General features: G+C 46.0%; 1 protein-coding gene across 6 annotated transcripts in view; it reads right to left on the reverse strand.

Moving 5' to 3' along the window:
* LOC115187944 (ribonucleases P/MRP protein subunit POP1-like) overlaps positions 1-15,063 on the reverse strand; it is a 34,146-nt gene that overhangs the window by 6,827 nt on the left and 12,256 nt on the right. For all 6 annotated transcript variants that reach the window (XM_029747026.1, XM_029747024.1, XM_029747025.1 and 3 more), the window contains 8 exons: positions 10,932-11,140; positions 10,025-10,311; positions 8,766-8,859; positions 7,567-7,675; positions 6,130-6,249; positions 2,737-2,867; positions 1,914-2,102; positions 414-568 (listed from right to left, as the gene is read on the reverse strand). In XM_029747026.1, coding sequence (XP_029602886.1) covers positions 414-568; positions 1,914-2,102; positions 2,737-2,867; positions 6,130-6,249; positions 7,567-7,675; positions 8,766-8,859; positions 10,025-10,311; positions 10,932-11,140 — 1,294 coding nt within the window. The remainder of the gene's footprint in view (positions 1-413; positions 569-1,913; positions 2,103-2,736; positions 2,868-6,129; positions 6,250-7,566; positions 7,676-8,765; positions 8,860-10,024; positions 10,312-10,931; positions 11,141-15,063) is intronic.

Raw genomic sequence — 15,063 nt, forward strand, 5'->3', positions numbered from 1 at the left:
GGAGTTACATCAGGTGATACCGACCCTCTCCTCAACACACCTGGAGTTACCTCAGGTGATACCGACCCTCTCCTCAACACACCTGGAGTTACATCAGGTGATACCGACCCTCTCCTCGACACACCTGGAGTTACCTCAGGTGATGCCGACCCTCTCCTCAACACACCTGGAGTTACCTCAGGTGATACCGACCCTCTCCTCGACACACCTGGAGTTACCTCAGGTGATACCGACCCTCTCCTCGACACACCTGGAGTTACATCAGGTGATACCGACCCTCTCCTCGACACACCTGGAGTTACATCGGGTGATACCGACCCTCTCCTCAACACACCTGGAGTTACATCGGGTGATACCGACCCTCTCCTCAACACACCTGGAGTTACCTCAGGTGATACCGACCCTCTCCTCACCTCCTGAACTTGGCCAGCAGCTCAGCCTCCTGCTCTTCCTGGAAGCGTGCTCCAGCAGGGCAGTCTGGGTAGTCGTGGGGAAAATGAGGCTCTCCTTTATTCTGGGCATGTTTCAGACTCATCCTCAGCCCTCCGATACGTACTCCTCTATAAACCTGAAAGAGAGGAGAGGGGTACTACCTTAATTACCAGTCATCTACCTACCTGGAGAGGGGTACTACCTTAATTACCAGTCCTCTACCTACCTGGAGAGGGGTACTACCTTAATTACCAGTCCTCTACCTACCTGGAGAGGAGAGGGGTACTACCTTAATTACCAGTCCTCTACCTACCTGGAGAGGAGAGGGTTACTACCTTAATTACCAGTCCTCTACCTACCTGGAGAGGGGAGGGGTACTACCTTAATTACCAGTTCTCTACCTACCTGGAGAGGAGAGGGGTACTACCTTAATTACCAGTCCTCTACCTACCTGGAGAGGAGAGGAGAGGGGTACTACCTTAATTACCAGTCCTCTACCTACCTGGAGAGGAGAGGGGAGGGTTACTACCTTAATTACCAGTCCTCTACCTACCTGGAGAGGAGAGGGGTACTACCTTAATTACCAGTCCTCTACCTACCTGGAGAGGGGTACTACCTTAATTACCAGTCCTCTACCTACCTGGAGAGGGGAGGGGTACTACCTTAATTACCAGTCCTCTACCTACCTGGAGAGGAGAGGGGAGGGTTACTACCTTAATTACCAGTCCTCTACCTACCTGGAGAGGGTTACTACCTTAATTACCAGTCCTCTACCTACCTGGAGAGGGTTACTACCTTCATTACCAGTCCTCTACCTACCTGGAGAGGAGAGGAGAGGGGTACTACCTTAATTACCAGTCCTCTACCTACCTGGAGAGGAGAGGGTTACTACCTTAATTACCAGTCCTCTACCTACCTGGAGAGGAGAGGAGAGGGGTACTACCTTAATTACCAGTCCTCTACCTACCTGGAGAGGAGAGGGGTACTACCTTAATTACCAGTCCTCTACCTACCTGGAGAGGAGAGGAGAGGGGTACTACCTTAATTACCAGTCCTCTACCTACCTGGAGAGGAGAGGGGAGGGGTACTACCTTAATTACCAGTCCTCTACCTACCTGGAGAGGAGGTCGATCAGACATGTTTGTAGTAATTAGTAATTAATTAGGTAATTAGTAATTAGTCTACTTAAAGGGGCTCCTCAAAAAGCACTATAACCACATATTCTATGGCTTTTGGTCTAAAGTAGTGCACTATATAGGGAATAGGGTGGGTCCTGGTCTGTAGTAGTGCACTATATAGGGAATAGGGTGGGTCCTGGTCTGTAGTAGTGCACTATATAGGGAATAGGGTGGGTCCTGGTCTGTAGTAGTGCACTATATAGGGAATAGGGTGGGTCCTGGTCTAAAGTAGTGCACTATATAGGGAATAGGGTGGGTCCTGGTCTAAAGTAGTGCACTATATAGGGAACGTGTAGTCCATACCAGAGGGACCCAGAAGGCCATACCCCAGGCTTTGGGTAGCAGCAGGTCCCAGCCCGTCCCCCAGGACCCCATCTCAGTTCCCTGGCTCTTCCCAGACTGCTGCACCAGTAGGACGGGTACTCTACCCTGCAGAGGGGTGGGTAGTCTGGAGCCTGGGACCAGAACATCATTACGCAGTCTGTTGACTTCCTGCAGACAGAGAGAAGACTGATATAAGATTTGTTTTTATGCGAGTTAGACCGTATGAAAATAAATCACCACAGGTGTGATACAATTTCACAAAATGTCAATAGAAAAATGTTTCTTAGACATGGTATGATGTTGGTAAAATGGATTATGTCAGGCCATGATATGCTGCGTTGAACTACCACGTGGTAAACCTGGGAGAATGTTCCAGAACCTGTCAGTGAACTGTTGTCTATAGAGAATGTTCCAGAACCTGTCAGTGAACTGTTGTCTATAGAGAATGTTCTAGAACCTGTCAGTGAACTGTTGTCTATAGAGAATGTTCCAGAACCTGACAGTGAACTGTTGTCTATAGAGAATGTTCCAGAACCTGACAGTGAACTGTTGTCTATAGAGAATGTTCCAGAACCTGACAGTGAACTGTTGTCTATAGAGAATGTTCCAGAACCTGACAGTGAACTGTTGTCTATAGAGAATGTTCTAGAACCTGACAGTGAACTGTTGTCTATAGAGAATGTTCCAGAACCTGACAGTGAACTGTTGTCTATAGAGAATGTTCCAGAACCTGGCAGTGAACTGAGGGGGACATACATTTAGTAAATGATATATTGACAGACATGGTGCTATGGTTCAGTACCTGGTCTGTCATCTTGTTGTGTGTGACGTTGTCGCGGACAGACCGGTCCCACAGGGAACTCTGGCTGAGGGGTTCAGGGATCCCCTTCAACATCAGTTCCCTCCTCTTCCTCATCCTCTCCTCGTTCACTCCTGAAACAACATGGCAGAGGGCATACTGCCGTATGACCAGGTACTCAGGAGAGTCACCGAACTGAGTTGAGTAGGCCAGAGGAGGCACACAACTAGTTGGCAACATGTACAGCTTCACCTAGTAGCTCTATAGGCCTACAGTGGGGGGGGGGGGGGTATTTGATCCCCTGCTGATTTTGTTCGTTTGCCCACTGACAATGAAAGGATCAGTCTATAATTTTAATGGTAGGTTTATTTGAACAGTGAGAGACAGAATAACAACAAAAATATCAAGGAAAACACATGTCAAAAATGTTATAAATTGATTTGCATTTTAATGAGGGAAATAAGTATTTGACCCCCTCTCAAATCAGAAAGATTTCTGGCTCCCAGGTGTCTTTTATACAGGTAACGAGCTGAGATTAGGAGCACACTCTTAAAGGGAGTGCTCCTAATCTCAGCTTGTTACCTGTATAAAAGACACCTGTCCACAGAAGCAATCAATCAGATTCCAAACTCTCCACCATGGCCAAGACCAAAGAGCTCTCCAAGGATGTCAGGGACAAGATTGTAGACCTACACAAGGCTGGAATGGGCTACAAGACCATCGCCAAGCAGCTTGGTGAGAAGGTGACAACATTCGGTGCGATTATTCGCAAATGGAAGAAACACAAAAGAACTGTCAATATCCCTCGGCCTGGGGCTCCATGCAAGATCTCACCTCGTGGGGTTGCAATGATCATGAGAACGGTGAGGAATCAGCCCAGAACTACACGGGAGGATCTTGTCAATGATCTCAAGGCAGCTGGGACCATAGTCACCAAGAAAACAATTGGTAACACACTACGCCGTGAGGGACTGAAATCCTGCAGCGCCCGCAAGGTCCCCCTGCTCAAGAATACATATACAGGCCCGTCTGAAGTCTGCCAATGAACATCTGAATGACTCAGAGGACAACTGGTGAAAGTGTTGTGGTCAGATGAGACCAAAATGGAGCTCTTTGACATCAACTCAACTCGCCGTGTTTGGTGGAGGAGGAATGCTGCCTATGACCCCAAGAACACCATCCCCACCGTCAGACATGGAGGTGGAAACATTATGCTTTGGGGGTGTTTTTCTGCTAAGGGGACATGACAACTTCACCGCATCAAAGGGACGATGGACGGGGCCATGTACCATCAAATCTTGGGTGAAAACCTCCTTCCCTCAAGCCAGGGCATTGAAAATGGGTCGTGGATGGGTATTCCAGCATGACAATGACCCAAAACACACGGCCAAGGCAACAAAGGAGTGGCTCAAGAAGAAGCACATTAAGGTCCTGGAGTGGCCTAGCCAGTCTCCAGACCTTAATCCCATAGAAAATCTGTGGAGGGAGCTGAAGGTTCGAGTTGCCAAACGTCAGCCTCGAAACCTTAATGACTTGGAGAAGATCTGCAAAGAGGAGTGGGACAAAATCCCTCCTGAGATGTGTGCAAACCTGGTGACCAACTACAAGAAACGTCTGACCTCTGATTGCCAGCAAGGGTTTTGCCACCAAGTACTAAGCCATGTTTTGCAGAGGGGTCAAATACTTATTTCCCTCATTAAAATGCAAATCATTTTATAACATTTTTGACATGCGTTTTTCTGGATTTTTTTGTTGTTTTTCTGTCTCTCACTGTTCAAATAAACCTACCATTAAAATTATTGACTGATCATTTCTTTGTAAGTGGGCAAACGTACAAAATCAGCAGGGGATCAAATACTTTTTTCACCCACTGTACATCCATTAAATAAGGAAGTGGGTGATGCAACACCCAGCCAGGTACTAAAAGGTAAATAAGGAAGTGGGTGTGAACCTCTGAGGGCGTGGTCTGAGTACAGGGCCCTGCCAGGATTCGAACCTGGGACATCTGCATGGACGAGCAGAAGCTCCCCAGGAGCACAGGACCGGAGAAATACCACAACCAGCCTCAGACAGGACCAGAGAAGTACCACAACCAGCCTCAGACAGGACCAGAGAAATACCACAACCAGCCTCAGACAGGACCAGAGAAATACCACAACCAGCCTCAGACAGGACCAGAGAAATACCACAACCAGCCTCAGACAGGACCAGAGAAATACCACAACCAGCCTCAGACAGGACCGGAGAAATACCACAACCAGCCTCAGACAGGACCAGAGAAATACCACAACCAGCCTCAGACAGGACCAGAGAAATACCACAACCAGCCTCAGACAGGACCGGAGAAATACCACAACCAGCCTCAGACAGGACCGGAGAAATACCACAACCAGCCTCAGACAGGACCGGAGAAATACCACAACCAGCCTCAGACAGGACCGGAGAAATACCACAACCAGCCTCAGACAGGACCGGAGAAATACCACAACCAGCCTCAGACAGGACCGGAGAAATACCACAACCAGCCTCAGACAGGACCAGAGAAATACCACAACCAGCCTCAGACAGGACCAGAGAAATACCACAACCAGCCTCAGACAGGACCGGAGAAATACCACAACCAGCCTCAGACAGGACCGGAGAAATACCACAACCAGCCTCAGACAGGACCAGAGAAATACCACAACCAGCCTCAGACAGGACCAGAGAAATACCACAACCAGCCTCAGACAGGACCAGAGAAATACCACAACCAGCCTCAGACAGGACCGGAGAAATACCACAACCAGCCTCAGACAGGACCGGAGAAATACCACAACCAGCCTCAGACAGGACCAGAGAAATACCACAACCAGCCTCAGACAGGACCGGAGAAATACCACAACCAGCCTCAGACAGGACCAGAGAAATACCACAACCAGCCTCAGACAGGACCAGAGAAATACCAGGACCAGAGAAGAGCAGAGAATGACCCACAGAACCTCCCTACCCACAAAGCCTCAGGACCCTATTACCATCACGTTCACAAAACACAGGGTCCTGTTCAGCTGGGAACAATCTATCACACTTTCTTGCATGCGTTCTTATTAAATATCAGCTAGTAGGCTACCTCACAGTTTCACTCTGATTGAAAAGGTTGTGTTCTGAGCATGGCCCAGGTAGAATCACCCTAAAGGAGAATAATGACGTAATGTAAACTATAAATCGGACCTGTCTGAACCACCCCACCCCGTCTCCTGGCTCAGAGGTTACCGTGGCTACCGCCTCAGAGGTTACCGTGGCTACCGGCTCAGAGGTTACCGTGGCTACCGGCTCAGAGGTTACCGTGGCTACCGGCTCAGAGGTTACCGTGGCTACCGGCTCAGAGGTTACCGTGGCTACCGGCTCAGAGGTTACCTTGTGCCTTCCTGACGTCGGACACGGCCTTGCTTCTCTTGTTTGGTAAGGTCAACCTGGGGTCATCCACCGTCAGACCCAGAACTGAGCCGGCTGGGACCTCCGCTGTGGAGTACACACCTGAGGGGAGGAGAGACAGGACAGGACATGAGGTACGCTTTGGAGAGGAGGAGAGACAGGACAGGACATGAGGTACGCTTTGGAGGGGAGGAGAGACAGGACAGGACATGAGGTACGCTTTGGAGAGGAGGAGAGACAGGACAGACATGAGGTACGCTTTGGAGAGGAGGAGAGACAGGACAGGACATGAGGTACACTTTGGAGAGGAGGAGAGACAGGACAGGACATGAGGTACGCTTTGGAGGGGAGGAGAGACAGGACAGGACATGAGGTACGCTTTGGAGAGGAGGAGAGACAGGACAGGACATGAGGTACGCTTTGGAGGGGAGGAGAGACAGGACAGGACATGAGGTACGCTTTGGAGAGGAGGAGAGACAGGACAGGACATGAGGTACGCTTTGGAGAGGAGGAGAGACATGAGGTACGCTTTGGAGGGGAGGAGAGACATGAGGTACGCTTTGGAGTGAGGAGAGACATGAGGTACGCTTTGGAGGGGAGGAGATGTCAAGCAAAGAGGCACTGAGTTTGAAGGTAGGCCTTGAAATACATCCACAGGTACACCTCCAATTGACACGAATGATGTCAATTAGCCTATCAGAAGCTTCTAAAGCCATGACATAATTTTCTGGAATTTTCCAAGCTGTTTAAAGACACAGTCAACTTAGTGTATGTAAACTTCTGACCCACTGGAATTGTGATACAGTGAATTATAAGTCAAATAATCTGCCTGTAAAAATTGTTGGAAAAATGACTTGTGTCATGCACAAAGTAGATGTCCTAACCGACTTGCCAAAACTATAGTTTGGTAACAAGAAATTTGTGGAGTGGTTGAAAAACGGGTTTTAATGACTCCAACCTAAGTTGGAGTCATTAACTTCCCGACTTCACAACTGTATCTCTCTAGGAACAGGGCTAATTAATGACCTGGCCATAGAGAGGGTTTTATTCTCTATGTTGGTTAGGCCAGGGTGTGACTAGGGTGGGCATTCTATGTCCTTTTTTCTATGTTTTGGTATTTCTTTGTTTTGGCCGGGTATGGTTCTCAATCAGGGACAGCTGTCTATCGTTGTCTCTGATTGGGAACCATACTTAGGAAGCCTTTTCCCACAGGGTTGGGGTGGGTAGTTGTTTTCAGTTTGGTGTGTTCACCTGACAGAACTGTTGCGTTTTGTTCCACTTAGTTTTTTTGGTTTCAGTGTTCAAGTAATAAAAAACATCATGAACACGTACCAAGCTGCGCTTTGGTCTACTCCTTCCACAGACAACCGTTACATGAATGTAGGTAATGGATGAGGAATGTAGTTGTGAGGAACCCACCTTTGAGCATGTTGAAGACACCAGCTTGTTGTTGATGAAGAGACATGTTACAGTCGTCTCTGCAGTGATCTGGCCACCAGAAGGGAGATGGTCTGGATTTACCTGTAGCCTGAAATAAAGATAAAACACCTAACACCTTACACTGAAACATACAGGATATAGTCTCCAGGTAAAACACCTTACACTGAAACATACAGGATATAGTCTCTAGATAAAACACCTAACACCTTACACTGGTACATACAGGATATAGTCTCCAGGTAAAACACCTTACACTGGTACATACAGGATATAGTCTCCAGGTAAAACACCTTACACTGGTACATACAGGATATAGTCTCTAGATAAAACACCTAACACCTTACACTGGTACATACAGGATATAGTCTCCAGGTAAAACACCTTACACTGGTACATACAGGATATAGTCTCCAGGTAAAACACCTTACACTGGTACATACAGGATATAGTCTCCAGGTAAAACACCTTACACTGGAACATACAGGTTATAGTCTCTAGATAAAACACCTAACACCTTACACTGGAACATACAGGATATAGTCTCTAGATAAAACACCTAACACCTTACACTGGTACATACAGGTTAAAGTCTCTAGATAAATCATCCCAGGTGATTAGCTGGTCTCCAGATAAATCATCCCAGGTGATTAGCTGGTCTCTAGATAAATCATCCCAGGTGGGTCTCTAGATAAATCATCCCAGGTGATTAGCTGGGTCTCCAGATAAATCATCCCAGGTGATTAGCTGGTCTCCAGATAAATCATCCCAGGTGATTAGCTGGTCTCCAGATAAATCATCCCAGGTGATTAGCTGGTCTCCAGATAAATCATCCCAGGTGATTAGCTGGTCTCCAGATAAATCATCCCAGGTGATTAGCTGGTCTCCAGATAAATCATCCCAGGTGATTAGCTGGTCTCCAGATAAATCATCCCAGGTGATTAGCTGGGTCTCCAGATAAATCATCCCAGGTGATTAGCTGGGTCTCCAGATAAATCATCCCAGGTGATTAGCTGGGTCTCCAGATAAATCATCCCAGGAGATTAGCTGGTCTCTAGATAAATCATCCCAGGTGATTAGCTGGGTCTCCAGGTTAATCATCCCAGGTGATTAGCTGGTCTCTAGATAAATCATCCCAGGAGATTAGCTGGGTCTCTAGATAAATCATCCCAGGTTCTTACATCACAGTGTGTTGCAGGAGCCAGGGCTTCGGTCAGAACGGAATGTGATAGAGGTCCAATCAGACGATAGCGCACCATCTCCATGGTGAGGTCACTGCAAAACAACAGTAAACAACAACATTCAGGAAGTCCACATGGTTGAGAACAAAGGGAGGGGTTTATAAAGGGAGGGGTTTATAAAAGGGAGGGGTTTATAAAAGGGAGGGGTTTATAAAAGGGAGGGGTTTATAAAAGGGAGGGGTTTATAAAAGGGAGGGGTTTATAAAAGGGAGGGGTTTATAAAGGGAGGGGTTTATAAAGGGAGGGGTTTATAAAAGGGAGGGGTTTATAAAAGGGAGGGGTTTATAAAAGGGAGGGGTTTATAAAATTGACAGAAAACTATAAATATGACAAAATCAAAACGTGATGTTTTAACATTCAGGAAGTCTTAACAGCATCAAGGTGCCAACCTCCAGACACAACTAACAGGTACATGAACGTAGAGCTTGGAGAGACTCTGGAAGCAGTCAGAACCAACCCGATGGACTATACCAGTCAGAACCAATCTGATGGACTATACCAGTAGAAGCAGTCAGAACCAACCCGATGGACTATACCAGTGGAAGCAGTCAGAACCAACCCGATGGACTATACCAGTGGAAGCAGTCAGAACCAACCTGATGGACTATACCAGTGGAAGCAGTCAGAACCAACCCGATGGACTATACCAGTGGAAGCAGTCAGAACCAACCTGATGGACTATACCAGTCAGAACCAACCTGATGGACTATACCAGTGGAAGCAGTCAGAACCAACCTGATGGACTATACCAGTGGAAGCAGTCAGAACCAACCTGATGGACTATACCAGTGGAAGCAGTCAGAACCAACCTGATGGACTATACCAGTGGAAGCAGTCAGAACCAACCTGATGGACTATACCAGTGGAAGCAGTCAGAACCAACCTGATGGACTATACCAGTGGAAGCAGTCAGAACCAACCTGAAGCAGTCAGAACCAACCTGATGGACTATACCAGTGGAAGCAGTCAGAACCAACCCGATGGACTATACCAGTGGAAGCAGTCAGAACCAACCCGATGGACTATACCAGTGGAAGCAGTCAGAACCAACCCGATGGACTATACCAGTGGAAGCAGTCAGAACCAACCCGATGGACTATACCAGTGGAAGCAGTCAGAACCAACCCGATGGACTATACCAGTGGAAGCAGTCAGAACCAACCCGATGGACTATACCAGTGGAAGCAGTCAGAACCAACCTGATGACTATGCCAGTGGTACTGGACCTCCAGGTGACGGGTGTGGTAGAAGAGATGGTACTGTATCCCAGGAGCTTCTTGGCTGGTGGTCCTGCAGCCTCAGGCTCCCTGGAGGACCACTTCCTCTTAGAACCAGAACCCGAGGCCTGCACCGCCTCAGGACAAGCCCCAGGACCAGGGCCCAAGGTGGGGGTAGGGGCTGGCTGTGGGACCGGGTGCTCCACCGGACCAGGTGGAAGTACAGCCTCAGAACACTGACAGACAGCCTGCAGCTCTGGGAGGAGGTCCTGACACCGAGCACAGACACGACACAGAGCACAGCCACGACACAGAGCACAGTCACGACACAGAGCACAGCCACGACACAGAGCACAGCCACGACACAGAGCACAGCCACGACACAGAGCACAGTCACGACACAGAGCACAGCCACGACACAGAGCACAGCCACGACACAGAGCACAGCCACGACACAGAGCACAGTCACGACACAGAGCACAGCCACGACACAGAGCACAGCCACGACACAGAGCACAGCCACGACACAGAGCACAGTCAGAACAGTCATCACACAGCAGTACTTTACCAATCCCAAAGGGGACATCTGATTGGATAGTACTTTTACCGATCACAAAGGGGACATCTGATTGGATAGCACTTTACCGATCCCAAAGGGGACATCCGATTGGATAGTACTTTACCGATCCCAAAGGGGACATCTGATTGGATAGTACTTTACCGATCTCAAAGGGGACATCCGATTGGATAGTACTTTACCGATCCCAAAGGGGACATCTGATTGGACCAGATTATAAACAACAATAAAGACATTACACCATCAATGAATAGTTAAATGGTTGTTCAATACTTCTACTACTGATCGATTCTGCATATTAGTCCCTCTGACCGTTTTCATGGTGGGATGAGCCCAGATCCACAGCTGTCTGTGTGTTGATCCCTGGGAGCCTTGGTCCTCCTGACCCCGGCCCTGTGCTCTGGGTCTCCAGAGGAACGTGACAGGCCCCAGGGGCTGGAGAGGGTACTGTCCTGCTCTGTACACCACCACGCTGCCCTGTTTCCTGCCTGACACACACACGGCTGCTGCAAACGTAGGCCCTGCAGGTACAACAGATGTCATCATCAATAACACCGTAAAGCAAGAGAAACATATTTGTTAGACCACCCGACTCGAAGAAACAATTACACCGTTTTTCGTACAGTTGGTTAAACATTTTCAAACTTTTATACTGAAATACTTGTGTTTTCTCGAGACTGATGCCGCGTTTTAGACGAGGGACATAAAAATCTGTCGTACCAGTCGGCATAGCGGGACAAGAAAGCAAGGAAGAGGGTGTAACGTTCGTCGTATGGATCAGCAGCGGGAATGTGAATACTCATCTTCTATTGAGAAGACGGAACAAAATAAACACCGTCGAAGACAGTCCTGTAAGGCAACACGCTATACACGGAACAACTACCCACCAACACAGTGACAAAAAAACCTTTTACTTAAATATGGCCTCCAATTAACAGCAACGAAGAACAGCTGCTTCTAATTGAAGGCCAAACTAAAAAACCCTGAACATAGAAATAGACTAAATAGACAGACATAGAAATATACTAACATAGAACATTGTCCCCCAAAAAACTGAAACACACTAAACAAACACCCCCCTGCCACGTCCTGACCAAACTACAATAACAAATAACCCCTTATACTGGTCAGGACGTGACAGAGGGTGGCTGCAAAAGCAAGGCAGCACAACGGTACGCGTTGCTATGGTGATTTCACTAAACAGTGCATATCAACATCCGGTAGAAAACAACACTGCGACAGATGGCAAAAGTTTAAATATTTTTAACTCTGGTGGCAAGTCCCGTCTACCGTAGCGGCTGATGGCATTTACCGTCGCGCCTCAACGCCATTTACCGTTGAAATCAATCACATCTGGTTTTGCCGTCTACCTCGTACCATCAGTTAGGTTCTGACAAACCGAGTGGAAAAACTAACGGACGACCAGGAAAAGCTCATACCAAGTTAATTCACCCACTGGGTCATACAGCTGCTAAAAGCATGATTACACAAACACATATATTTATAACCTCCTACTAGGCAGAGCCAACTCTTACAATACTTCTAAATGAGCAGAAAACAAAACGTCGATTTGTATGTTTCCACCTCCGAGACGTATGGCCTCTGAGCTATAAATCACACTATGCTCACTCATACTCACCACTACTACTGCTGCTCCTTCAGTTACTATAGTCCAGTTCCATGCTGTTACTATAGTTACTATAGCTCAGTTCCATGCTGTTACTATAGTTACTATAGCCCAGTTCCATGCTGTTACTATAGCCCAGTTCCATGCTGTTACTATAGCCCAGTTCCATGCTGTTACTATAGTTACTATAGCCCAGTTCCATGCTGTTACTATAGTTACTATAGTCCAGTTCCATGCTGTTACTATAGTTACTATAGCCCAGTTCCATGATGTTACTATAGTTACTATAGCCCAGTTCCATGCTGTTACTATAGTTACTATAGCCCAGTTCCATACTGTTACTATAGTTACTATAGCCCAGTTCCATGCTGTTACTATAGTTACTATAGTCCAGTTCCATGCTGTTACTATAGCCCAGTTCCATGCTGTTACTATAGTTACTATAGCCCAGTTCCATGCTGTTACTATAGTTACTATAGCCCAGTTCCATGCTGTTACTATAGTTACTATAGTCCAGTTCCCTGCTGTTACTATAGCCCAGTTCCATGCTGTTACTATAGTTACTATAGCCCAGTTCCATGCTGTTACTATAGTTACTATAGCCCAGTTCCATACTGTTACTATAGTTACTATAGTCCAGTTCCCTGCTGTTACTATAGCCCAGTTCCATGCTGTTACTATAGTTACTATAGCCCAGTTCCATGCTGTTACTATAGTTACTATAGCCCAGTTCCATACTGTTACTATAGTTACTATAGCCCAGTTCCATGCTGTTACTATAGTTACTATAGTCCAGTTCCATGCTGTTACTATAGTTACTATAGCCCAGTTTCATACTGTTACTATAGTTACTATAGCCCAGTTCCATGCTGTTACTATAGTTACTATAGTCCAGTTCCATGCTGTTACTATAGTTACTATAGTCCAGTTCCATGCTGTTACTATAGTTACTATAGCCCAGTTTCATACTGTTACTATAGTTACTATAGCTCAGTTCCATGCTGTTACTATAGTTACTATAGCCCAGTTCCATGCTGTTACTATAGCCCAGTTCCATGCTGTTACTATAGTTACTATAGTCCAGTTCCATACTGTTACTATAGTTACTATAGCTCAGTTCCATGCTGTTACTATAGTTACTATAGCCCAGTTCCATACTGTTACTATAGTTACTATAGCCCAGTTCCATACTGTTACTATAGTTACTATAGCCCAGATCCATGCTGTTACTATAGTTACTATAGCCCAGTTCCATGCTGTTACTATAGTTACTATAGCCCAGATCCATACTGTTACTATAGTTACTATAGCCCAGTTCCATGCTGTTACTATAGTTACTATAGCCCAGTTCCATACTGTTACTATAGCCCAGTTCCATGCTGTTACTATAGTTACTATAGTCCAGTTCCATGCTGTTACTATAGTTACTATAGCCCAGTTTCATACTGTTACTATAGTTACTATAGCTCAGTTCCATGCTGTTACTATAGTTACTATAGCCCAGTTCCATGCTGTTACTATAGCCCAGTTCCATGCTGTTACTATAGTTACTATAGTCCAGTTCCATACTGTTACTATAGTTACTATAGCTCAGTTCCATGCTGTTACTATAGTTACTATAGCCCAGTTCCATACTGTTACTATAGTTACTATAGCCCAGATCCATACTGTTACTATAGTTACTATAGCCCAGTTCCATGCTGTTACTATAGTTACTATAGCCCAGATCCATACTGTTACTATAGTTACTATAGCCCAGATCCATACTGTTACTATAGTTACTATAGCCCAGATCCATACTGTTACTATAGTTACTATAGCCCAGTTCCATGCTGTTACTATAGTTACTATAGCCCAGATCCATACTGTTACTATAGTTACTATAGCCCAGATCCATACTGTTACTATAGTTACTATAGCCCAGTTCCATGCTGTTACTATAGTTACTATAGCCCAGTTCCATGCTGTTACTATAGTTACTATAGTCCAGTTCCATGCTGTTACTATAGTTACTATAGTCCAGTGCCATACTGTTACTATAGTTACTATAGCCCAGTTCCATGATGTTACTATAGTTACTATAGTCCAGTTCCATGCTGTTACTATAGTTACTATAGTCCAGTTCCATGCTGTTACTATAGTTACTATAGCCCAGTTCCATGCTGTTACTATAGTTACTATAGTCCAGTTCCATGCTGTTACTATAGTTACTATAGTCCAGTTCCATGCTGTTACTATAGTTACTATAGCCCAGTTCCATGCTGTTACTATAGTTACTATAGTCCAGTTCCATGCTGTTACTATAGTTACTATAGTCCAGTTCCATGCTGTTACTATAGTTACTATAGCCCAGTTCCATGCTGTTACTATAGTTACTATAGTCCAGTTCCATGCTGTTACTATAGTTACTATAGTCCAGTTCCATGCTGTTACTATAGTTACTATAGTCCAGTTCCATGCTGTTACTATAGTTACTATAGTCCAGTTCCATGCTGTTACTATAGTTACTATAGTCCAGTTCCATACTGTTACTATAGTTACTATAGTCCAGTTCCATGCTGTTACTATAGTCCAGTTCCATGCTGTTACTATAGTCCAGTTCCATGCTGTTACTATAGTTACTATAGCCCAGTTCCATACTGTTACTATAGTCCAGTTCCATGCTGTTACTATAGTTACTATAGTCCAGTTCCATGCTGTTACTATAGTCCAGTTCCATACTGTTACTATAGTTACTATAGTCCAGTTCTATACTGTTACTATAGTCCAGTTCCATACTGTTACTATAGTTACTATAGTCCAGTTCCATGCTGTTAC

The sequence above is a fragment of the Salmo trutta genome, unplaced genomic scaffold (genome assembly GCF_901001165.1).
Source record: "Salmo trutta unplaced genomic scaffold, fSalTru1.1, whole genome shotgun sequence".
Taxonomy (NCBI): domain Eukaryota; kingdom Metazoa; phylum Chordata; class Actinopteri; order Salmoniformes; family Salmonidae; genus Salmo; species Salmo trutta.